General features: G+C 49.5%; 1 protein-coding gene and 1 non-coding gene across 3 annotated transcripts in view; one reads left to right on the forward strand and one right to left on the reverse strand.

Moving 5' to 3' along the window:
• Positions 1 to 25,659, forward strand: part of ESRRB (estrogen related receptor beta) — a 176,178-nt gene that overhangs the window by 118,969 nt on the left and 31,550 nt on the right. For both annotated transcript variants that reach the window (XM_044774083.2, XM_044774082.2), the window contains one exon: positions 12,766 to 12,882. In XM_044774083.2, the coding sequence (XP_044630018.1) occupies positions 12,766 to 12,882 (117 nt within the window). The remainder of the gene's footprint in view (positions 1 to 12,765; positions 12,883 to 25,659) is intronic.
• On the reverse strand, positions 21,022 to 21,128 carry LOC123287510 (U6 spliceosomal RNA). The gene has a single exon (XR_006530833.1). It is a non-coding gene; the product is annotated as a U6 spliceosomal RNA (small nuclear RNA).

Raw genomic sequence — 25,659 nt, forward strand, 5'->3', positions numbered from 1 at the left:
ATTCCATAGCTCTTGTCCTCAGCCTCTCCCGTGAGCTCTCCAGTGCCTGTAACACCTAATGGATATTTACACTTGGATGTCCCAGAAGCACCCCAAATGCAACAAGTCCTAACCAGGAGCTATGTCCCTGCCATCAAATGTTTCTCCTTATATTCCCAAGTCAGTGCCTGCGTCACTCCTCCAGTGCTCAAGCCAGAAATGGGTCTTATCCTTAGCTCTGCTTCCTGCCCCCCATCCCAAACCAGCATCCCAGCAGCCACATCCTCTTCGTTCTCCCCCATTCATATCTTTTGACCCGACGGCTTCTCCATTCCCCCTTCTTAAGTCCAGGCCACCGCTGACCACTGACGACAGTCACTTTTACTCTGGTCTCTTGGCTGCTGGCTCACCTCTTCCCAGTCTGTTTTCTTCAGAGCTGCCAGAGAGACCTTCCTGAACACACATCGGAACATGTCACTCTTCTATCTTGCTTGTCGGTAAAATCAAAGCTCCAGAGTGTGGCTGAGGCTGTCCTCTGGGATGGCCCCACCTTGACCTTGCAGCCTCATCTCGTGCTACTCTCCCTTGCAGGCTGCAGGGCAGCCTGACTGCTCTGTTTTCCACTCCCCAGGCCCTGTCGCTTGCTTTCAGTATCTAGACTTTGCACCTAGTCTTCTCTTTGCTCTCCCTCCCAACTTCCAGTCCCTATTTTTATCTATTAGGTCTCAAGTTAGCTGCCATTTCCTCCAGGAAGCCTTCTCCTACTTACTCTTCTCATGACATAGAGAGCGCCCCTCCTGGATGCTCGTGTGAATCTCCTCCCAGCACAACAACAACAGTTACCACACTGTATGGTTCTTGCCGTTACTTGTCTGGTTCCCCAAGACGATTTTAAGCTCCTAAGGAACAGTGTCACATTTATCTTGATTTTTGCCAAATGCCACGTCCTCCCATGGCACCCGGCACGTAGGAGGTTCTCAGTGTGTCTGAATAGCAGGCGATCCCCAAAGGGGTCCCCCATTTTCCTAATGAGGACAAACCAAGGAAGTTTGGCCAGTTTGCATATGTAAACTTTTAGGGATCTAGATAAAACAGTCAAATGTCTACTTATAACAAGAAGTGAATTTTAGTTATACTTGCATATTTTAAGTCACATTGTGTAAAACAATGTATTTTTTTAAAAAAATTTTTTGTAGTCACATTTTGTGAAGCAAGGTTTATCTAATTTTTCACGTGAATCTTTGATAAAAGTATCTCAGCCTGCTCTCAGGCCACCTTCTGAGTCTTTTTTTTTTTTTTCAGGAAGATTAGCCCGGAGCTAACATCTGCCGCCAATCCTCCTCTTTTTGCTGAGGAAGACTGGCCCTGAGCTAACATCCATGCCCATCTTCCTCTACTTTATGTGTGGGATGCCTGCCACAGCATGGCCTGTCAAGCAGTGCCATGTCCGCACCCGGGATCCGAACTGTGGAACCCTGGGCTGCCAAAGTGGAGGGTGCGAACTTAACCACTGCACCACTGGGCCAGCCCCATGAGTCATTTAACAGTGTTTTAGAGCACACTGTCTTCCTTTCTGTCTCAGTTCCTTGAGATTTTATGAGCATGTATGTGCAGCTCACCCCAAAACTTTTATTTTGAGCCAAAAGTACGGTTCTTAGACCATTAGGACAGTTCTTTTTTATTTGTGTGCGGTTACAATCATGATTTCCACAACGGAGCAGGTACTATATGCCTTTTGACACTCAACGTTTGTAATGCTGAGGTCACATTCCCGGGAATAAGGAAATTCGTGTTAAATTTCTTTACCCTCTTTGTTAGCGGTTCGGTCAGGCGACTAGCATGGATTGAGGTCTTCTCAGAGCAGTGGGTCTTCCCAGTAGTAGTTGTTCAGTATAAAGTGATTGACACAGTACTCCTAATATGAGACCCCACAAACACTCAGATATTAAGCCACTCCCTCTTTTCTAAAGGACAGTGTTTGGGGAAAACTCTTGCCTCACACTGGACCTTGGGAAGCAGTTGTTCACATCTTTGGTGAATGTTTACTGAGTCCCAACCCTTGTGCTGGGAACTGAGGATGGAGCAATGGCCTCTACCGTAGTGGGCCTGTCTTCTAGAGGGGAAGCAGAGAGTAAATATGGTAACAAATAAGGACTCATAATGACAGACTGAGACAAGTGCTGTGAAAGAGAGAAACCAATGACGAGACCCAAGGTGATCGAGAGAGGGGTCTAATTTACACAGAGCATTAGGGATGGCCGTGCTAGGAAGAGGACTTTTGAAGTGAGGTGAAGCACGTGAAAGGGTCCTGGGGCCAGTGTTCCAGGAAACAGCAGATGTGCTTCAGGACCAGGGGGAGGGCCAGTGTGGCTGGTGTGAGTGAGGGCTGGAGAGATTCATGAAGTTCAAGGCTGTGGTGAGTGCCACGCTTAGCCATTGACAGCACACAAACACAAGATGCATGGCCATCAGGGGCTGTGTGCAGGGTAAAGTTACCTGGACCCCTCTCTACCTTCCCAGGGCACGTGGCCAACTTGGCAGGTCCTGGGAGGCCCCTCGACAGCTCCTGGGTATGTGACTTAAGATGAGGAGGAGGAAACGAGAAAGAGGCCCTGGCACAGGGCTTCCTCTGTTCACCTGGGGCCCAGATGCCGGCTTGGAAGGAAGCTCCCCAATGAGAGGGGCAGGGCGATGCTTGATGGGTTATCCTGCCTTGGGCCACCTCCAGGCCTTTTGTCCTGGAGAATGAGGCCCGGGATCCCAGGAGACACAAGACGAAGAGGGTGCAGAGACAAAGCCAAGAGTGAGTGGGCATCGGAGCCCGGTGCTAACCCAGCCTTGCCACTCACCAACCAGTTGCCCTTGGGGGGGCACTTCGGTCCTCTGGCCTCAGTTTCCTCATCTGTATAAAAAGAGTCAGTTAAACCCTCAAACTGGGAATGAGAGGAAGCACAAGTCACAATTCCTCGTTTCAGAGACACAGCCAACATGCAAGTCTGAGAGCCCAGCCAGGGCGGGGCCGGCTTCCCAGAGGAGGGGCCTTACGCAGCGGTGCAAGTGACCGTGCTGGCAGAAAGAATGGCAGGGGCGGGCCCAGAGGGGCTGACTGCTCTGCCGAGGGGAGCAGGGCTCAGAGGGGGGAGGGGCTGGACATCAGGGCTTCCTAGGCTGTGTGAGGGAGAGTAAAATAGAGTCATATTTTAAGATTTGAGGGCTGTTTCACTGGGCTTAGAATCCCCACCTTACAATTTCTTAGTTGTGTCAACTTGGGCAAGTTACTTAGTTTCTCTGGGCTTGTCAATAAAATGGGACTAAGGAGACTAGTAAAGAGTTCCTGCTCCTAGAATGTTAGTGCAGAAGTTAAATGCCACATGCATGTGAAGTCTTTACGTTAGCGCCTGGCATAGGATAGCCGTTAAAGAAATAGTCATTGTTTTGGTTATTTATGCTTGGCAACAGGAAGCCATTGAAGGTTTTTGAGTAAGGCATTAATCAGGTCTCCTTTTAGCAAGATAATTCTGGTAGTGAGAAGGAAGATGGGGGCGGGAGGTCCACGTAGGAGATCTAGTTAATGGTCCATTTAGAGGCGTTGAAAGCAGGACGGGGCAGAGGGTTAAAAGGAGACGTTTGGCTTGAGAAACTTGAAAGTGGATTCAGTATGAAAAGAATAGTGACTGGATTATGAGCCTGACTCTTAGATTTCTAATTTAGGCTACTAGGGAGGTGATGGGGCCACTGGGGGAAAGAAACCTGGAAAGAAGAGTTTTCTGGTTTGAAGGGGTGGGGGGAGGTATGGGTTGGGATAGTGGATAAAGTTTGGGACATGTTGAGTCCATCAGTTCACAGGATTTACCCTGGAGAGTTGGAAATCAGGGCCTAGAGCCCAAGAGTGGAATCTGGGTGGGGTTTTGGGTCTAAGGAGGTCTTCTAGGACCGTGGTTCTCAAAGTGTGGTCCCCGGACAAGACAGAACAGACCTCGCCTGGGAGCTTGTTACAAATGCATGTTTCCGCCCTGGCCCAGACCTGCTGAATAAGAGGTTCTGGGGGCACAGGCCCAGCGGTCTGATTTACCCTGCTCTCCAGGCGAGCTTGTTCCTGGACAGCTGTTCAGAAGGCGAGGGGAAAGGGCTGGGGTCAGGAGGAGGGACCTTGGTGAAAGGAAGAGAAGTAAGAGCCTTGAAAGGGGACTGAGAAGTACTGGATTTGGTCGTTTTCCCCGTGTGACATCTCTGAATTTGGCTGTGTGCAGTTACTGTCTGCCGGGTGACGGCTGTATGGGGTTGTCACTGCCCTGATGTGCACATTAAAACTTGCAGAATGGGGCCAATGGCCTGGAAGGAACCCTCTGAGACAACACTGGATGCTCGTAAGAAACATAGCATCATCAGCTCCCTCGTTAGCAGAGGGGACGATGCTGTGGAAAATCTCGATTCAATGTAGTAAATACAGAAGTGGTCAGAGGCGTTGGAAGAATTCTTGCAAAGAGAAGGAAGATGAGATGAAATCGAACAGAGGAGTGGGTTTCAAGAGGTGGTGCTCGGTGCCTGCTGCTTCAGGAAGGACCAGGATTGGGAGGAGCCACAGGAGGCAGTGCATTTGACTACCGGAGGTCACTGTTGAATTCTAGATTCTCTAGGTGGGGATTCTTGTTTCTGATTCATTGCTTTGATTACACATATTTCCAGGGGCCAGGCACTATACTTGAGATGCAAAAACGAAAGACCTAATAACCTCTCTCCCCAATAAGCACACAGTGCAGAAGGGAGGATGATGTGCAAAATCCTGATTATGAAACGCTAAACTAGTTAAGTGTCAGGGGATGGGTGGTGGGGGCAAACAGAAAGCAGCATGTAAGCCTGCTTGAGACAGAAGGGAAGAGGGTGTCACAGAGAAGGTCATCTGAGAGCTGAGGCTCCAAGGTTGTGGGAGAGTTTTCCAGGAGGAGTTTCAGGCAGAGAAAGGTATGAGAGGGCTGGGAGGCGCCATGTAGTTTCTTGGAGCCTACAAACTGGGGGCCAAGGTCGGGGGAGATTAGGGTGGACTGGCTAGAGGTGGCCAGATCATAAAGGGCCTGGTAGGCTTTGCTCTGGAGGTTAGATTTCATTCTTTTCACAGGCACAGTTGGGTGATTTCTTAAATTTAAATTTTAAGTTAATTTTTAACTTTTATCAAAGTAATGTGTGCACATAGTTTAAAAAGTAGAAGTGTAAATCTTACAGGGAAAAATAGCATCCCTGGCCCCACCCACTCTCTCCCCTCTCTCCATGATCCAGAGTTAACCATTTAGGAAATCTTTGTTCTAGCATTTATCTTCTTAGTTACTAATATGGTTTTTACAGCCATATTTACTGACTGAGCAATGTTGATGTTACTTCTCGACTTCCTGTTATGGAAGATGAGTTAGTTCCAATTGCCCACCCCATCTCAACACACACGCATACATTTCCTGTCTTCCCGTTGTCCAAATATGGTTAGATCACAATTTTTGGTTAAATCTACTTGCTTACTGCCAGTTCCTCCTTGACGTGTCCTTGACTTTTCTTCTGGGCTGGAACCCCTGTTCTCTGTGTCCTACCTCTTCCTCTTTTTGGTCCCTCCCTTTTTGGAGGAAGCACATGCTGGAAAGCACAGGAGAGGGAAAATGTCGATGCCTTGGATGTGTGGAAATGCCTTTACCAATCCTTCAGCCCACACTTAAGATCCATACCTTGACTTGGTGTAAAATTCTGTCTGAAAACGATCTCCTCTGGAAGTTGGGGCCCCATTGCTCCTTTTGTCTTCCAGCTTCTAGTGCTGCCGTCAAGTTTTATTGATTTATTTGGAAAACATGTATTGAGGCCTCACTCTTTTCCAGACACAGTCCTAGGTGCTGAGGAAACAGCAGTGGACAGAGCAGACGATAGACAAGAGAGATGAATGAAGTCGGATGATGGGTGCAAAGTAGAAGAAAAGCAGAGAGTATGTGCCCCAGTTGTGTGTGTGTGCGCACATGGCCGCACCTAAGAGTTTTTTCCCTTGTAGTTAGAGATGTGGTGGCCACACTTATTCTTGATCCTTTGTATTTGACTTTTTTACTCTCTGTGAAAGTTTTTAGGATCTTTTCTTTGTCCTCCGTGATTGACATTTTATGATAAACATTGGTTGTGTGTTGTAGGTCTTTTATTATTATTTTTATATTTTTGAGATCTTGTAGATTCCCATGCAGCTGTAAGAAATAATGCAGAGAGATCCCATATACCTTTCACCCCCCGATGGTAACGTCCCGTGATATACAGTATCACACCTGGAAAACGGCGTAGATACGATCCAGCCACCCTGTTTGGATTTCATCAGTTGTACACGCTCACTGTGTGTGGTGTGTGTGTTCAGTTCTATGCAGTTTTGTCCCTCTCTAGAGTCCTGTGACCCCGCCACAGTCAAGACACACAACAGTCCCGTGACGTGGATTCCTGGCCCTTCTGTAGCCACGTTGCCTCCCTCTCTCCCCGCTCCCCGACCCCTGGCCGCCACTCATTCGTCTCCATTTCTGTAGTCTTGTCCAGGTCTTCATTCATTCTTCTGGGCTCTCCGCAGGCCTTTCTGGTCTGGAAACTCACATGCTTCGGGTCTTAGAAATTTTCGTCCCTTGTCTCCTCCCTCCCTTCGTGGTAGCTTCCTCTCCAGCGATTGTATTCTCTTTCGAAAACTCCTCCTGGTTGGATATTGAGATTCCAGGATCAGCCCTCTAATTCTTACATCTTTTCTAGCCCATTGTCCATATCTTTGATTTTTGTTCTATTCTAGAGTAGCTCCTTAGGTGACTCTTTCGAATTTTTTTGTGGCTTTCATATTTGTAACTTCTATGCGCTCCATTTTATGTGTTCTTTTTATTGCATGCTGTTCTTGTTTCATGACTGCAGTATTTTTTTCTTCTTAACGGCACACAGATTATTGCTCTAGGAGGCTTATTTCTGCTTCCTGCCCTGTCCTGGTCTCCTCCCACACGCTTTTTCCCCATTTATTTTGGACTTTCATTTTGAAGGCTTTTCATAAACGTCTTGGTAATCTTTAGCTGTGCTAAGTGCAAACAGGGATAAAAAGCATAAAAGGAGCGTTCCCTTGGCTTATCTTTATCTGTGGTCTTTTCTCTGATGCCGTTCGTTCTTCCAGAGAGGAATCCTACGAATTCTTATCTTCAGGTACCAGGGGTGAAGGTTGAGGGGGTGTAGATGGGTGGAGTGAGCATCTGGCTGCCAGAATTCTAGGAGTGGGCTTGGGGCTGGGCTGGGTGGTCTCACTGTTCAGTATGCAATATTCAGTCAGCTTTTCAGCCCCAGCTTCCCGTCTGCCCTCAGCAGAGCCAGGGTCCCTGAGCCCAGAGCTTCACTTGAGTATATTCTCCAGAGATTAAGATGGCTTCTCTTGTGCAGGTTGTGGGGAGATCCTGGGTGGCCGCCCAGGATGGGTGGAACAGCAGCTAAGTTCCCCTTAAATGCAGACTTCCAGCAAATTCCCCCATGTACAGCCCATACCCCACGCCATCCTCTATGGTATCTCAAGTCATCATTGCCTGAGGCTGTCTGAGGTTCTGCAGTACAAATGGCTTATTTCTCGTCTGGAGCCCCCTCTCTGGCTACTTTGGTTTCTACTTTCTCCCTTCTTCTGTCCATCAAGGGATTTTGCACAGGAAACGTCCTTCCACGGGCGGTGGGGGATCGATTGATCGGAAAGGGAAATGGAGACGAGAGAGGCGAGCGCATTAGAGGGGAGGCGAGAGCTGGTGAATGTGGGAACTCACTGTGGCAGAGGGGAAGGAGCGAGGACGTGTCAGGGCCGCAGGACGGAAAGGACCTGCAAAGTAAAGGAGAGGCAAGAATCCCGGATGCCACCGCAGTTTCTGACCTCAGCGCCGGGGTGGCGAGTGGCCCCTTCACTGAGACAAGGACACAGTGCGAGGAGCAGGCTGCCTGGGGATGGCTTCAGTGTGAGGAACCCACGGGACTGCCAGGTGGAACTAGGCAGCAGGCAGACGGATCTCAGGGTGTTAGGCACAAGCCATGCATCTTGCTGCCCATCCTTGCCAGTGACACCTTAGCTGAAGCCAGTGGCAGGAATGAAATCATCCAGCGAGTGGGTAAAGGAGGCGGGACGGGCGGAAGGCTGAGGACAGTGGACCACGCAGAGATGAAAGGGGTAGGCTCTGTCCTCCAGGAGAGGGAGAAATAAGGGTGTGGAACCAAGTGACTTCCAGCCTAGCCTTTTCACACCAGCGGCTTAAAATGGCCATTCAGGCTCTGATGTTAGCCAGCAGCCTCTGCGCCCGTGCATTCCCGGGAGCCATTTATCTAAGCTCTGCACCTCCCTGAGCCCCGAGAGGGGACTGCCGCTCCCTGCAGCTGCTCAAGGACAGCTGATGGGGACGCCCCTGGGGTTCCCTTTTCCTGGGGCACAGGATCAAAGAGAGTTGATGGTGGGGATTTCCTCTCCATCTGGAGGCCACACAGAATCCAGGTCAGGTTCAGGGATTCTTGCCTTCCTCCCACAGGCACATGCAGCGTGAGCTCTGAGGTCTGTCTTGGGGAGGCTGACGTTAATGTGCTTAAATGTCAGATTGGGTGGCTAGCCTCAGGTCTGACACCTAGAAGAGACTTCTCTCGGAGTCTCTGGCTGTATCACCCTGGCAGCCCTCTCTGGATGTAAGGGTGAGCATAGCAGCCTTGCCCATTGCTCTCCCGTGCATGCACTTCACCAAGCCCTTTATGAGCTTTGTGTCCTGGAAGCTGCACTTTATGAGATGAGAACGTACTGTGCCCATTTTGCAGATGAGGAAACTGGAGCCCAGAGGGGATAGGTGGCTTGCCTGAGTAGAGTCTGCATATGTCTATACTGAGCGGGTTAGAACACTCCCAGCTTAGAACCCTGAGTTTATGCTAGCTGTTGGCCATGTCCCCGTCCTATAAGAGCTCCCCTCGAACCTGCCACACTTCAGCTGGCAGTGTGTGCGTGTATGTGTGTGTGTGTGTGTCTGTGTACATGCATACTGCAGATGCCCCTCCCTGCTCCTGAGCGCCCCTAGACTGCCCTCAAGAGACCACAGGAATTCTGATGAATTAATCTCATCACTTTATCGAGGAGGCACTTACAGAAATTACAAGGCCACCAGCCTGGCTTTGCTGGCAGCTAGCCGCTGGGGCCATAAAACAAATTGAAAGGAACAAAAATAAATAAATAAAATTAGAACTCTTGCTCCATCTCTCTCTCTCTCTCACACACACACACACACACACACAAAGGTCAAGAACATCGCTTGAGTTCTTGTTGTTAACACTCAGTCCTCTTGTCCTGGGGGAGCACCAGTGCCAAATCAACAGACACGTCTTGACCCTTCTGCTGGAGCAACAACCCTGCAAAAGCCTGGGATCATCCTTCTTCAAGGGATGACAGGCTGGCCGTGCAGCTGACACCGGTGAACGGGGAGAATTAGCAGCGTGCAAGTGGTGGTAACTCACCTGGCGCCAGCTACCATGCCGGGTGAACGCAGGCCTGCAGTGGGCACGGTGGGTCAGAGCAGAGACTCCAGCCAGACCGCCTGATTTCAAGTCCTTGCTCTGCCTCATCCTGGACTCTGCTCACCTTTCTCATCTCTAAGATGGAGAGAAAGATGTTTACCTCCAGGGTTGTTGGGAAAATGAAAGGTTCACTATATGAAAAGCAGAACTCTAGCTGCTTCCTAATAAGCACTCGTCGGTGTTAGCTCTTGGTGTGTGCTGAGCACCTCCTGTGCCAGGCACTGGGACCGCAGAGCGGAGCCAGTCTAGGGGGAGGCGACAGACAGTCACAGCACAGGCCATGGGAGGAGAAGGAGCACCTGCCTGAGTGGGACCTGGAGGTGGAGGACGGCCAGGCGAGGAGGCAGAGGGAGCCGAGTGGGCTTGTTCCAAGGCCCAGAAGCCTAGGAGATGTGGCGTTCCAGGAACTGATAATTATGGAGAGCCAGGGGGATGTTGAGGCTGGAGAGAGAAGGGTAGGGTGGGGTGGGGGCAGGACCCAGATTCTTCAGGGCCTTCTAAGGCAGGACAAACGCGTATGAATTCGTTTAGGTATGTGTTTTCCTCCTTTCTGTCTTTTTAATTTTGCCATGCTTGTGTGAATACTGAAATTGTTCCCAAGAAGCCACAGCAGCCAGAGTGACCTGAGAAATGGTTAGGGTTGGATAAGGGGCGGAGGCACAGAGAGTCTTGACACCTTCCCTTCCTGTCCTCTCCCATCCTCCGGCGCAGAGGATGACCTCCAGCCCCCTCCCTGCAGGAAATGGGACTGCTGGACTTGAGAGAGCGATCTCTAAGGTGCCCCAGGGAAGTCGGCCTCTGTGAGCCTCAGTTTCCTCACTGGTACAGAATGGGGAGAAGGATACTCAGTGAGCTCTTGTGAGTGCTCTGTGAATGTTCACTACACTTAGGCACCTCGGAATTGGGGCTCAATAATTCTGTCACTTCGAAGCACTTTGTCAGTGCTGGAATGTGGCTCACGCTTCAGAAAATCCTCTAGTGAATGGCTTCCGTAGGCCACCTGGGGAGGCTGAGGCACAAGGACACCGGAGGACAGCCCCCCCCACCCCCACCCCCTCCCCGCCTTCCCCCAGACCACCTCAGCTGCTGGGTCAGCGACAGGGGCCTGTCTGATTTCCCCAGGCTCCTTGTGGGGGGCAGGGGTGGTGCAGGGCTCTGGGTGGCCCTGGGTAGCTCGCTTTGGCTCCCGAGTGTCAGTGTCTCGGTCTGTGCGATGGGCACTGAGGGCCTTCCTCAGAGGGTCGTCATGAGGACCAAGGGAGCTGATGCAGGTGGTGCACGTGGTAGATACACAGTAAAGGTGGCTGTTATTGCTGCTGAAGTGGATGCAGTGACGTGTGGAGGGTTCAGACAGGCAGGCCTGGAACAGTCCTTTCAAACCCCGGGCTGAGGACGTACCAGGCTGAGGACAGCTTTTCAGAGGCTGCTCTGTGCCAGGCAGCGTCCTTGCTTGGTGAGGTGGCCCAACAGCACGCCTGCCTCAGGTTCCCCGGCAGGCAGCATTCTCAGCATGACTTCTCTGCTCCCTCAGGAAGGGTGTGTCTGGCTGGGGGTGGGGATGCAAGGTTTGCACTAGTTCTGAGAGTCTGTTCTCTGAAAACCACAGGCTTGGGCAGACCTTGGAATGGGGACCAGGAGACACAATATAACAAGACAGCACTGGGGTCCGCTGGCTTGCATTTGTACCTTCCGATTGCCTTTTCTTTCTCATGTGACAGGTGCACAGCGCAGCTGTGTGAAATGAGTGCAGACAGGTAAGAGCATGCAGGACAGGTGCAATGTCCCTCTGTTAGGAAGGCAGCCACAGCCTCTCCTGACCACACTGTCAGCCCTCCAGGAGGAGGCACTTACAAGGGAGAGTGGCCTCCCCAGAGCATTTGAAGGTTGGTTCTACCTAAGTAAGACCCATATCGTTACTCTGTAAACCTCAGGTTTCTCATCTGTAAAATGGGGATAGAATCAGCACCTACTTCACGGGGTTGCTATGAGGATTCAGCAGACTGTTCTTTCAACAAGTTTCTTTCATGGAGTGGTGAACAGCGCATGTTCTTGACTTCATGGGGTCCACAGCCTACTGGGAGCATGGGGTCAGGTTCACAGTAGCCCTTATGACAACCCATTTAAGGGGTGACATGGAAAATTAATCACAAGTTCCCTCTGCAGTAATGAACTGTGCTGTAAAACCACCCACTCAGTTTGAACAACGCTTTACAGTTTTGTTTTTTTTTTTCCTTTTTCTCCCCAAAGCCCCCCAGTACATAGTTGTATATTCTTCGTTGTGGGTCCTTCTAGTTGTGGCATGTGGGACGCCGCCTCAGCATGGTTTGATGAGCAGTGCCATGTCCGCGCCCAGGATTCGAACCAACGAAACACTGGGCCGCCTGCAGCAGAGCGTGTGAACTTAACCACTCGGCCACGGGGCCAGCCCTGTATTTTATTTTTCCTTTTTCTCCCCAAAGCCCCCTGGTACATAGTTGTATATTCTTCATTGTGGGTCCTTCTAGTTGTGGCATGAGGGATGCTGCTTCAGCGTGGTTTGACGAGCAGTGCCATGTCTGCGCCCAGGATTCGAACCGACGAAACACTGGGCCACCTGCAGCGGAGCACGTGAACTTAACCACTCGGCCACGGGGCCAGCCCCTCTACAGTTTTTAAAGCAATTTTACATACACGATTTTGCTTAATCCTTCACTCACCTAGTAGATATCACACTGGTTTGCAGATGAGGAAACAGACTCAGTGAGAGGAAAGGGATTTCCTCAAAGTCAGCTGAGCTGGGTGGCCTGGGCCTCTGCAGCGGGATGTGGAATCCAGGCCCTTGTGGTCTTGTGGTCTTTGTGGGCTCAGAGCTTCCAACAGGGTTTTCCATCAAGCTGGGGGCCCCGGGCTGGAGGGCAGAGGGGCCAATGGTCTGCCCTGATGTTCCGGTCAGCACAGGTCCTGTTCTCCCCTGGGATAAAATGCCAGCTCAGTGAGTTCCGATGTCCCAGCTCAGTGGTGGTTTCAAAGCCATGGCTGCCTAGCCCACCCAGACCTCTGGAACTGCGATCTCTGTATTTAAGAGAGCTGGGAACATTTTGACAAGTACCTGGAACACCTCCTTTGAGACCCACTGCCGATGGGAGCCTCGGGGTGGGGGGAATAGTAGCTCCATCCGGTTAATCCCCATCCAGCCTTTGGCCGGTGGGTGGGGGCCCCTGGATGGCACCTGGCAACCCTGTCTGTGTCTGGTTACAGGGAACATCGAGTACAGCTGCCCGGCCACCAACGAGTGTGAGATCACGAAACGGAGGCGCAAGTCCTGCCAGGCCTGCCGCTTCATGAAATGCCTCAAAGTGGGGATGCTGAAGGAAGGTAAGAGGTCCCGCACACCCGCGCCGAGGCTCAGCCAAGGCCCGGGTCCTGGCGAGACTCTTCTCTTTGCGAGTGTCAGATCCTTGGGAGAACACCTGCCAGCTGTGGGCCTTCTCCCTGGGGCGGCGCACGTGCACAGGGTTCCTCAGGGCCCGCAGACCTGTAAGTCCCTCCGTGCATCCCAGGTTAAGACCCTGGTCCGCTTGGGCCCTAGAAAGCTGGCTTGGCACTCTGGAGAAGGTCCTCCTTGGGGCCGAGCTCCTGCTCCACCCTGGGAGGGTCAGTGTGCCGTGCTGTATTACCTCCCATGGAGCGGCCCATGGAGCATGGGGTGCAAGGAGCGGAGACGCCAAGGCCCAGGGTGACACGGAATGTACCCCTCACCTGTGAAGGACAGCCTCTGCTTTCCGCAGGTGGACAGGACGTGGCTGTCACCTGGCGGATGTCTCCCCTCCCCTGTCCCCCGCCCCCTACCCTCTCCCTTCCCTTTCCTTTCTCTGCCTTGGTCTCTCTTTCTCCTCCAGAGCTGTGCCGTCCCACACGGCAGCACGAGCCGTGCATTCTGAGTGTAAAATATACGCTGGATGTTGAAGACTTTACTAGGATGATAAAAAGGAGTGTAAAATAGGGTAGTAATAATTTTTAAAAAATGATTGCATGTTGAGATGGTAATATTCTGGATACATTGGGTTAAACAAAACATACTATGACATTAATATCATATGCTTCTCTTTACCTTCTTTGGTGTGGCTACCAAAACTTTAAAGTGACATGTGGTTCTCATCATTAGGGCAGCCCTGCTCTCCATGTCCTCTTCGTCACCTTTCCTGTTGATCTGCTCAGGTTGATGACCCTCGTTGGGTACCATTTTGGGGGATGTGGGTAGTGTGTGTGTATGTCTGTGTGTGTGTTTCTCCAGCTTTCAAGGGGAGCCAGTGGAAATTCTTACAGATCAGCTTTTATGATTCTGGGCCCTGGGATCCTTCCAGAAGTGGGAGGAGGCAGGAAGAGAGGTGTGTGCTGATGATGGGATCACCTGATGATGGGGAGGGGCCGGGAGAGAACAGGAAGGGGCAGGACTGGAATGCAGTCCCTCGCTGGGAGGGGGTTTCTGGAAGCCCAGCCCAGCCTTTAGGAGCCCCAGGCCCTCCGCCCCTCCCCCTCTCTGTGCGCACACTGGGGAAGGGGGCCCAAATTTAAGATGCTCTGTCAGTAGGATGACTTGGGACTTGGACGTTGGCGTTTTGTGGAAATCGGAGCTCCCCTCCCTCCGTTGTCCCTCCCAGGTTCCCCGTCTTCACCTCCCCTCAGCCAGGCGCCTGCTCCTCTGAAACAGAAGCTGTTGAAATGGTTCCTCAACTACCCCTGTGTCCACCCAGCACGTTAGCCTCTAAACTGCATTTCTCCTTAGTCGCTTCATTTCACCCCTTTGAGAAGGAGAAGGCCACCCGGCTCTTTTTTTTTTTTTTTTTTTAAAGATTTTATTTTTCCTTTTTCTCCCCAAAGCCCCCCGGTACATAGTTGTATATTTTTAGCTGTGGGTACCTCCAGTTGTGGCATGTGAGATGCCCCCTCAGCATGGCCTGACAAGCGGTGCCACGTCCGCGCCCAGGATCCGAACCGGCGAAACCCTGGGCCGCTGCAGCGGAGCGCACGAACTTAACCACTCCGCCATGGGGCCAGCCCCGGCCACTCAGCTCTTAAACACACGCCAGCTGCTTCACTGGGGGATCAACAGGAGAAAAGCCCTCTTTCTAGATTAAAAATGGGCTGTACTTGGACCTGCTGAAAGACTGTGTGTTGGTCATTTTGAGTCTTCACAGTTTTGGTCTACACCTCTGTAGGGTGTGACCCAAACTGAACCGGGTCCCCTGACTCCCACACTGGGCTCTTTCCACTCCTTCCGAGCGTCCTGGGGTTCCCAGCGAGGAAGCTGAGGAACGAAGGCCCTCAGAAGCATGTTCAGCGCTGGCCTCTTGACTGCCCCTCCGTGGCGGAACCATCCTGAGGGAGTGTAAGCCTTGGAGAGACTCCTTGCTCTTGGTCTGTGAGGGCGGGGGCTGCCACGTTGTTCTGGAAAGCTGGGTGGGAGACGCCCATCACGCTGGGGGCCAGCTGTCCAACGGGCTTTCCTGGTTGGAGCGTGTGGCCTCTTTTCTTACTTTACAGCATCTGAGGAACTTAGAGCAGAAGGAAGCTGATTGTTATCAATATTCTCCTAAATTTTGGGGATGACAAAATTGAGTCCTGCGGGGGTTAGGCAAGATGGCTGTCCACCCTCAGTCACACGCTGGTTTGAGGGGAGCTGGGCCCAGAGCCTGGAGCTTCCCTGTGCTCCACGCTCTGTCTGCCCCCCATGGCATAGGTCAGGGATGGGGGAGGCTTCCAACCCCAGGTTGTCCCCCTGCCCCCCAGGACTGTGAGCTAGAGAGCAGGGAAGAGAGAGAGAGAGATGGGGAAAACGTGGGGACCGCCACTCGAAACCCCGGACTATCTTGCAACACTGAACAGTCTCCTTAGGGACTACCCACTGTTGGGAAGAGAGTGGGGGTACTTCCTAGTGGCCCCCCAGAAAGGGGGAATGATGAAGGGGATCCACTGATGGCAAGGAAGTGGGTGGCCAATTGCACAATTGGCAGCAGCAGCTCAGGTACCCAGTCAACCGTTTAAGAGAAGTGAAATGGATGCTGTATCCCAGGATGATGGTGGGGGATGCTGGGGGATGCGGGCCTGAGAGAAACGCTGCCTCAGGTGGGGAGGATGTGCAGGGTGAGCCCCAACCTTGACCACTCCCTGCTGTGAATAGCTCTGTGGTTGGCTCAGGACGCAGGATGGGACATAGGCTACAGGATGTCCTCTGTGTAGCCTAACTAGGGTGGCAGCTGGGGTGTCCAAGGCTGTTCACAGGAGCCAGGCAGATGTGCTGAGGTGTAAACTTGCTGGGCCCAGCCTGGAGGAGGAAGGGGCTGTCACCAGAACACTCTTCCCCACCCCCACCCCCAGTGCTGGCAGTTCTAAATCCAAAGGGGAAAAGATGACACAAAGGCTCCTGAGTGTGGACAAAGCCAAGCGCCTCCATTTCATTTCTGTCCCTGCAGTACAGAGCCTTGGCAAGATCCTAGGATCTGAGCTCCACGGGGAGCGGCCCCCTGAGGAGGAGTGTGGGTCCCTGCCAGGCAGGGCTCTTGGCAACTGCCCTGACTCCTGCTCTTCGGGGTCCTCCCCCACATATGCAGAAGCCCGGGCCCCCCTGGACCAGCGCATGCTCCCTTTGTCTTCCCTCTAATTCTCAAAGGCAAACTCCAGCCTTCCTGGGAGCTTATCTTTAAAGAACCCATCTTTAAGGTTCCACGGTGGGTGGGCCTCAGGCCTGGGGGAGTGAGGGGCTGGGTCCTGGGTCTTACAGGGGGCAGGGGTCTGGGCAAAGGAGAATGTGTATGCTGGCTTCCCCTTCCTCCCATCTCACCCACACATCTGAACGCTGTTTCCCCTCCTCTCTCCAGCAGCTCTGGACGCCCTTACAGTTTCTCTTTTCTTAAGTAAAATAACCTGAGAGACCGCCACATCATTTGGGGGTCCCAGCAGCTGCTGGGGAAAAGGCCAGATGTGTGGTCCTTCGGCTCAGCTCCTGCCTTGAGGCTGCTGTTGACTCTGGAATCATCAACTGTGGAATGTGGGTGATGTCCAAGGGTCTGTGTCACTTCAAGCAAATCCAGTGTATGAAAATCTGCATTTTCAGGGGAAAAAAGTGATTATTCTCTTTATAAAAAATTGAATACCAAATCTGCACTGGGCTAGGAGTTGGTGCCTGCGTCCTCCTCCTGGCTCTGAGGTGTTAGTGCTATGTGTATCATTTCTCACTTCCGCTCCTGGGCCCCCACATCTCTATCTGTAGAGCAGGGGTCTGGAAACCTGCCCTCCAGCAGCAGGTCAAGCTGGGGACCAGACGGGACAGCTCCTTGGTGAAATCCACTGTGAGGTTGCTTTAAGATGTCAGCTTTCTGGGTGTGCTTAAAATACTATTGGATTCAACTTTCAGCAGCCCGCCCGCCCATTGTGTTAGGGGAGACAGACTTGTGTCCCGCTGTCCTGATTTTCCTCCTGGACTTGCTGGGGGGAATCTTAGAGGTGGTGTCTGTCTTGGGCTGGCCCCTGCCTGGGGTCTAAAGTCAGGATGAGAGGACAGTGAGGAAGCTCTGCCCTCACAGGCGGGGTTCACAGCCTGGCTAGGGTTGGCTTGACAGCCTGTAAGCCAGCAGAGCCTGGAAAACCACTTGCTGCATTTCACGGGGGCCCCCCAAGTCTTTAGTACAGCTCTGGGGTTGCAGCAACTCCTTAGACAGCTTGTCCCTGCAAACTTCACCTTCTCCTCACCTTACTTCCCCTCCCTCGAGCCACCAGCCTCCTGTCCCACTCCATTTCCTCCTCCCCTCAGCCCTTTGCCTGCCTGTCTTCCCCAAGTGTTTTCTAAAAGATATTTGATTTCAGTGAAAGCCGGGCCTGACGTCCGTGCAATATGCTCTCCCTCTCTTTGTGCTTGTTGGGGAGGCCGAGGGCTCCTCCGGGGATTCTGGGTAATTGGGTTAGTGGCCAGCTCATGTCAGGAAATTAAAAGGAGGCCCCGATCAGGTTCCCACTGCCTGGAATTTAATGGCTTTGTATTTATAGAGTATTCTGCTGTAGCCCATGCCAGAAATACCAGTTTTCTGGCCCTGTGAATGAAAAAAGAGGATGAGAGATGACTTGCCTTGAAAAATTCTCTTTCTCTTCCAAAATACATTAGTGTTCTGAAATTAACCAACTCTCCAGCACTTCAGAGAATAGTTTTGAACTAGAGCCCGAGAGCGCTGATGTATGTTTGTATCCCCCCCGAACCACTTTCCATTCTATATGCACGCACGCACACATGTCTGATGGCTCACAAGCTCTTCCCATGTGGTCTGAAGCGTCTGGGCCACTCAGGGACGATGACCTGATGACCTCTGGTTGGGGAAGTGTCGATTGAATGAAGTCATAGGAGATGCTGTTGTCTGTGCTGAGTCCTTATTACTGTTCATTCAGGGCTTTTGGTGTGTCAGACGCTGGATGACGGGTTCAGTGGTCATACAGACCCCGTGTCCCCATTTATCAGCTCCTTGGGCAATTTACTTAAACCTCTTTAAACCTCCCTTTCCTCCTCTGTAAAATGGAAGTAACAATCGTGGCCATTTTCATCTTGTTCTCAACTCTTCAGGAAAAGCCCCTAGGGTTGCACCACAGAGTGGGACGTTGGTCATTGATTTGAGATAGACTCATCGTGTTATAAAATTGGTTTTCTTCTGTGGTCCAGAAGGCGGTTTTGAACCTCCCATAGCCTCTCTCCCCACTCCTTGGCTGATGACCTTGCTTCACATTTTCTTGAGAAAATAGAAACAGTGAGGAATTTCTTACCACCTGCTATTGAATCCACAAACCTATTTTGCTTGCTTTCTGCCATCACTCCTGTTAGAGATATTTCTGCTTCTATCCAGAGCCAGTCTGCCCACTTGTGCTCTGAACCTCTGTCCGATTCTTTATCAGGACTTCACTCCCGTAGTATCCTCTCCGCTTCCAGCATCATCAAACTCCTCCTCACTGCTGGATCATTTTCATCAGCGCAGATACTTTTGTTCTCCCATTATAAAAACAAAATTAAGTTAGAAAAAGCCACAGCTGTATTTTCATCCTTCACCTCCATCCAGCTACTGCTCCCTTACCCTGCTCCCTTTCTCACAAAACCTCCCCAGAGTTGACAGCCAGTGCTATATCCACCTCCACTTTTTTTCAATTTAATTTTTATTGAGTTAATGATAGGTTACAATCTTGTGAAATTTCAGTTGTACATTATTGTCTGTCAGTCGTGTTGTAGGTGCACCCCTTCACCCTTTCTGCCCACCCCCCACATCCCCCCTTCCCCCTGGTAGCCACTAATCTGTTCTCTTTGTCCACATGTTTAAATTCCTCATATGAGTGGAGTCATACAGAGATTGTCCTTCTCTATCTGGCTTATTTCACTTAACATAATTCCCTCAAGGTCCATCCATGTTGTTGCAAATGGGATGATTTTGTCCTTTTTTATGGCTGAGTAGTATTCCATTTTATATATATATCGCTTCTTCTTTATCCATTCGTCTGTTGATGGGCACTTAAGTTGCTTCCACATCTTGGCTATTGTAAACAGTGCTGCAATAAACATTGGGGTGCATGGGACTTTTGGAATTGCTGACTTCAAGTTCTTTGGATAGATACCCAGTAGTGGGATAGCTGGATCGTATGGTAGTTCTATTTTTAATTTTTTGAGGAATCTCCATACTGTTTTCCATAGTGGCTGCATCAATTTGCATTCCCACCAGCAGTGTATGAGGGTTCCTTTTTCTCCACAACCTCTCCAGCATTTGTTACTATTTGTTTTGGTTATTTTTGCCATTCTAACAGGTGTAAGGTGACATCTTAGTGTAGTTTTGATTTGCATTTCCCTGATGATCAGCGATGATGAACATGTTTTCATGTGCCTATTGGCCATCCGTATATCTTCTTTGGAGAAATGTCTGTTCATGTCTCCTGCCCATTTTTCGATCAGGTTGTTTGATTTTTTATTGTTGAGTTGTTTGAGTTCTTTATATATTATGGATATTAAGCCTTTGTCAGATGTATGACTTACAAATATTTTTTCCCGGTTAGTGGGTTGTCTTTTTGTTTCAATCCTGTTTTCCTTTGCCTTGAAGAAGCTCTTTAGTCTGATGAAGTCCCATTTGTTTATTCTTTCTATTGTTTCCCTTGTCTGAGAAGACATGGTGTGCGAAAAGATCCTTTTAATACTGATGTCAAAGAGTGTACTGCCTACCTTTTCTTCTAGAAGCCTTATGGTTTCAGGTCTCACCTTTAGGTCTTTGATCCATTTTGAGTTGATTTTGGTGAATGGTGAAAAAGAACGGTCAATTTTCAATCTTTTGCACGTGGCTTTCCAGTTTTCCCAGCACCATTTGTTGAAAAGACTTCCTTTTCTCCATTGTATGCCCTCAGCTCCTTTGTCAAAGATTAGCTGTCCGTAGATGTGTGGTTTTACTTCTGGGCTTTCAATCTGTTCCATTGATCTGTGCACCTGTTTTTGTACCAGTACCATGCTGTTTTGATTACTGTAGCTTTGTAGTATGTTTTGAAGTCAGGGATTGTGATGCCTCCAGCTTTGTTCTTTTTTCTCAGGATTGCTTTAGCAATTCGGGGTCTTTTGTTGCCCCATATGAATTTTAGGATTCTTTGTTCTATTTCTGTAAAGAATGTCATTGGGATTCTGATTGGGATAGCGTTGAATCTGTAGATCTTTAGGTAGAACGGACATTTTAACTATGTTTATTCTTCCAATCCATGTGCATGGAATGCCTTTCCATCTCTTTATGTCGTCACCCATTTCTTTCAGAAAAGCCTTGTAGTTTTCATTGTATAGGTCTTTCACTTCCTTAGTTAAATTCACCCCGAGGTATTTTATTCTTTTTGTTGTGATTGTGAATGGTATTGTGTTCTTGAGTTCTTTTTCTGTTAGTTCGTTATTATAGAAATGCTACTGATTTATGTAAATTGATTTTGTACCCTGCAACTTTGCTGTAGTTGTTGATTACTTCTAAAAGTTTTCCAATGGATCCTTTGGGGTTTTCTATATATAAGATCATGTCGTCTACAAACAGTGAGAGTTTCACTTCTTCCCTCCCTATTTGGATTCCTTTTATTCCTTCTTCTTGCCCTGTTGCTCTGGCCAGGACCTCCAGTACTATGTTAAATAAGAGTGGTGATAGAGGGCATCCTTGTCTCGTTCCTGTTTTCAGGGGGATGGCGCTCAGTTTTTGCCCATTGAGTATGATGTTGGCTGTGGGTTTGTCATATATGGCCTTTATTATGTTCAGGTAGTTCCCTTCTATCCCCCTTTTGTTCAGAGTTTTTATCATAAATGGCTGTTGGATCTTGTCAAATGCCTTCTCTGCATCTATTGAGATGATCATGTGGTTTGTATTCCTCAGTTTGTTGATGTGGTGTATCATGTTGACTGATTTGCAGGTGTTGAACCATCCCTGTGTCCCTGGTATGAATCCCACTTGATCATGATGTATGATCCTTTTGATGAACTGCAGAAATATGGAACACTTCACGAATTTGCATGTCATCCTTGCACAGGGGCCATGCTAATCTTCTCTGTATCGTTCCAATTTTAGTATATGTGCTGCCGAAGCGAGCACTCCACCTCCACTTTTTAAAAAAACTTCCTTAAAAAGTAAACATTAAGTAGATCCAGAAAAATATTTACAGTATATTAGTTAGGCTAAAGCTAAGCTTCTATAAAAAAGACTCCCTTCTCCCCTCTTAAAACAAAAAAACAGAAGCTTAGATAGAAGTTTAGTTCTCTCTCGTCTCTCATGTAACAGTCCAAAGGTCAAAGGTGATCCAAGACTGGTTGGCAGCTTTGCCATCCCTAGCAAGTGGCTTCCATTTGTGGACCCAGTCCTCTCCATCTCCAAGACATCCAGAAGGAAGATCACTTGAAGGGCAGGACCCAGAAGTGGCACATGTTCCTTCCACTTACAGCCCATTGGTGGAACCTAGTCCCATGGCCACACCTCTCTGCAAGGAAGTCTGGAAACTGTAGTCTTTAGCTGGGATGCCATGTGTCCAGCTAAAACTCTGTTGGTATGTAAGAACGGAATGATGTATTTTAGAGGACAAGCATTCTTATTTGCGAAAAATATATGGAAAGTATGAAGAATACTGCTACCTCCCATCCAATGTAAGAAAAAGATTATCCTTACTTTTGAGGTTCCCTCTGGGTTTTTTTTTTGAGGTTTCCATTTTCATTACCCTCAGAGGTAACCATTTTCCTGCTTTTGCATTATTTTTCCTTTGCCTTTCTTTATAGTTTTATTATGTTTGTATCTCTAATGATAGGATGATTGTTTAGTTTTAAATGAAATTATACCATACATATTCTTCTGCATCTTGATTATTCTAGTCAGTATTTCTAAGATGAATACTTGTTGCATGGTGCTGTAATTCACTAATTTTCATTTCTCTATAGCAGGAGAAAGCCAGATAGTAAATATTTTAGGCTTTGCAAGCCATCAGGTCTCTGTTGCAGCCACTTCCCTCTGCCATGCTAGAGACAATATGGGAGTGAATGTACAGGGCTGTGTTCTGATAAAACAGGCAGAGGGCTGGGTTTGGCCCACAGACCTGAGATTGCGAACTCTTGCTGTATAGTATCATTGCATGAGTTTAGTAGAGTTTATTTATCCTTTCTGCTGCCGATGGACATTTGGGCTCCTGGGTTTTTGCTGTTACAAATAGTGCTGTGCACAAGATTCCTGGTGCACCTGTGTAAGGACTTACAGGCCTGGGAGTGGAAGTGCCAGGTATGTGCATCGTCAGCTTTATAAGATGATATGACACTTTTTAATTTGGATGTACTGGCTTATCACTTGCCTTCAAATGTTCTGGTTGCTCCATAGCCTCGCCAACACTTTTAAATTTTTGCTAGTGTGTGTAAAATGGTGTCTTATTATTGCTTAATATGTATGTTCTCCACGAGATAAGCATGCTTATATGTTTATTAGCCTCTTGGGATTCCTTTTCTGTGAGGCACTTATCCAAGCCTTTTCCCTGTTTTTCTACTTTATTTTTTTATCATTGGTTGTAGAAATCTTTATATATTCTGGTCATTTTGTCACTTTTCAGTTGTTGGTGGTGTAAAAATCTCCCCATTTGTGACTTTCTTCTCTTCATGGAGTCCTTCGATGATCAGAAATTAGTAATTTTAATAAATTGAATTTGTCAATCTTTTCCTTTATGGTTTGCACTTTTATATCATTAAGAAAAAAAAATCTTTCCTTAACCTACTCTTGTAAAGATGTTTTCCTGATCTGCCTAACCCATTAGGTCTTTCTTTGATCCCGCTGGAGGTGATTTTTGAGTATGATGAGCTCATCACCCTCAGTCTGCTCCAGTCTCCCTGGACTCCTGACTACACCCACTCCGGCCACCCCCTCTCCCGACTACACCCATTCCCAACCACACCCCCTCCAGACCACACCCGCTCCCAGCCACACCCTCTCCCGACCCCACCCTCTCCTGACCGCACCCCTGAACCTGCCTTCCACAGCCCCTGAGTTTCCAAACGTGGTACTTTTCTCTTTGCTTTCTCAGTCCTTCTCCAGTATTCCGACCAGTTGGCCAACCCTCCTTGTACAACCCTTTCTCTCGCCTTCTCTGACACCCTGTCTGCCTAGTTTTCTCCTTCTCTCTCTTACTGTGCCTCTTAGTATGGCAAGTACTAACTTAGTACGGAAAGTACGGAGTTTGCAAACCCCGCCCCTTCCTGGTCTTTACATTTTGGCGTCATTTGGGACTTGGAACTGGGCCCTCTTCTTCACCTACACCCTGCAGGTGATCTCACTGGATCCAAGCCTAGTTCCAGATGACTCTCAATCTTAGACTTCCACTTCCAGCTCCTTCCCTGCATTCTAGACACCGATATCTGACTGCCCTACTGGCATCTCCGCTTGGGTCCTTTATGAGGCATCACAGATTCAACACGTTTAGAAAGGAACTCTAGGTTTGTCCCATCCTTCTCTCCACCACTCCCAGTCTTTCCCCCCTCAGGAATGGCACCCCTCTTTACCTGGTGCTCAAGCAAAACCTAGAAGTCATCCTGGACTCTTCCTGAGTCTGTGTGCAAAATGTATTTCAGATCCTCCTACTTGTCTTCATCTCCGTGGCCATGACCTTGGTCCAGGGAGGCACCCCCTTTTCCTGGACCATCACAACGATTTCCCAACTGGACTTGTGATTCCACTCTTGGTCCTATTTAATCCAATTCCCATAGTAGCCAGAATGATTTTTTAAAAACACTAATATGATTCTATGGCTTTGTGTCACATTGTTTAGTGGCTTTCCATTGCACTTAGAACAAAATCTAAACACTATCTCTGGTCTTCAGAACCCTGCATGATCTAGCCCCGCCCTACCTCTTCAGGACCGTCTGGTTTCTCTCCTGCCCCCTCGCTCCTACTCACTCTGCTCCAGCCTCACCGGCTTTCTTTTGATCCTCAAGCATGACAGACTCCTTCCCACCTTAGGATCCGCAGGCTGCTCCTTCTTCCTAGAATGCTCTCCCCCTGGCTGCCTCCTCATCCTTCCGGCCTCAACTTAAATGTCATCTCAGAAAGGCGTCTCTTCCCACTTCGTTACTTTCTATCGTATCCGCTTGTTGACTTCCTCTTTGAACTTCTCCCCGTCTGAAATGATCTTATATATTCATTTGTTTGTATGTGTACTTGTTCACTCCGACAGCCTCTAACACAGCTGCTCTTGATTTAGGGACTGACAAATTCTTTTGGAAATCCAGTGAAACTCCATCATGAAACATACATAAGTGCCTACACATACAATTTAGCAGACAGTTTTAGGAGCTTCACAGAACCCCTGAAGCCCACTTAAGAGGTTCCTGAAGCCAGATTACGACCTGTCGTTGCAGAATCTCTCTTTTAGAGCTAGAAAGGACCTTAGGAACCATCCAGGCTCCAGGAAGGCAAATTGCTTTTAGGTGGACTGTCAGCTCTAGGGTGAGGAGTGGCTGCCAGAGTGCATGATTGAGGGGCTTCTTATGCAGTGCCTGGTATCAGTAGGCAGCGTGATGTGATTGATTAGCAGTGTCTGCCACAGACTAGGAAATGGAAGGCAAGGGCACAGCTGACAGCTATTTGCCATGTCCGATCTGGTGCAACTGAGTTTTAAGTGATTTGCCCAAGGGCCACACAGCTAGTAACTAATAGAGCTGGGTGGAATCTAGTCTCCTTGGTTGTACAAGAATTCCTTCTTAGAAGCCCATTCCAACTCAGTGGAGATGGCTTGGCTAGTAGCAAAGCCTTAGTCCTTCCTCAAAGGGGAAAAAAGAGGAAGGGGGTGGAAGGGGAGGGCAGGCTACAGTAGCTTTTCCCTGTCGGTGTTCCATTTGAGAGACTTCTTGGCAGCTGGGAATGCACGGATGGTTCCAGCTTGCGGAAGTGTCCTTGGGACGTGGTGCCCTGGTGAGAAGGTCGAGAGGAGAGAGCAGTGCGAGTTGGACACGTCTTTAATAGACAGAGGCCAGGGGCTCGGCCCTCCATGCTACTTTGCCACCCTGGAGCAGAGGGCGCAAACCCAGAAACGTTAGGTGGCAGGTATGGTCATCCAGCGCACAGCTCTCTCGGCTTTTGGTGAGTCAGGCGTGAGGCCCGCTTCACCATTAAGATATGGCACCCGCGTCAGACGCAGCCTTAATGGCCATCCTGGCCGAGGCAGCAAGGTGAGCTCACTTGTCACCCGGAAACCCCTGCAAGGACAGGTGGCTGAAGGAAACCCTGCATGTGCAGGGGACGTGGACGAGTGCTTAGGGCATTCTGCTGGGCTGGGCACCCATGGGTATGCCCCACGACACACAGCCTCTGGGCCCTCCGGAGCTCAGGGTGCCCACATTACCTTTTGGGTGGTTTTCTCCCCTTTCTGGAGGTGAGTCAGCTATAGTTTAGGAACTTAAAGGCAGAGGATCAACCCCCAAGGCCCCAGGAAAAACGCTGGTCAGATCAAAGTAGTGAATACAATGGGTTTAGTGCCGTGCCTCCCACACCTGGCAGGTAATCAGTCATTGGAGGAGCTTTGAAAAATCATCCATTCCTAGACATCACCCCAGACCTACTGACTCAGAACCTCTAGGGGTAAGTCCTCAAGGTCTGTGTAGCT

The sequence above is a fragment of the Equus asinus genome, chromosome 7 (genome assembly GCF_041296235.1).
Source record: "Equus asinus isolate D_3611 breed Donkey chromosome 7, EquAss-T2T_v2, whole genome shotgun sequence".
NCBI classification, from domain to species: domain Eukaryota; kingdom Metazoa; phylum Chordata; class Mammalia; order Perissodactyla; family Equidae; genus Equus; species Equus asinus.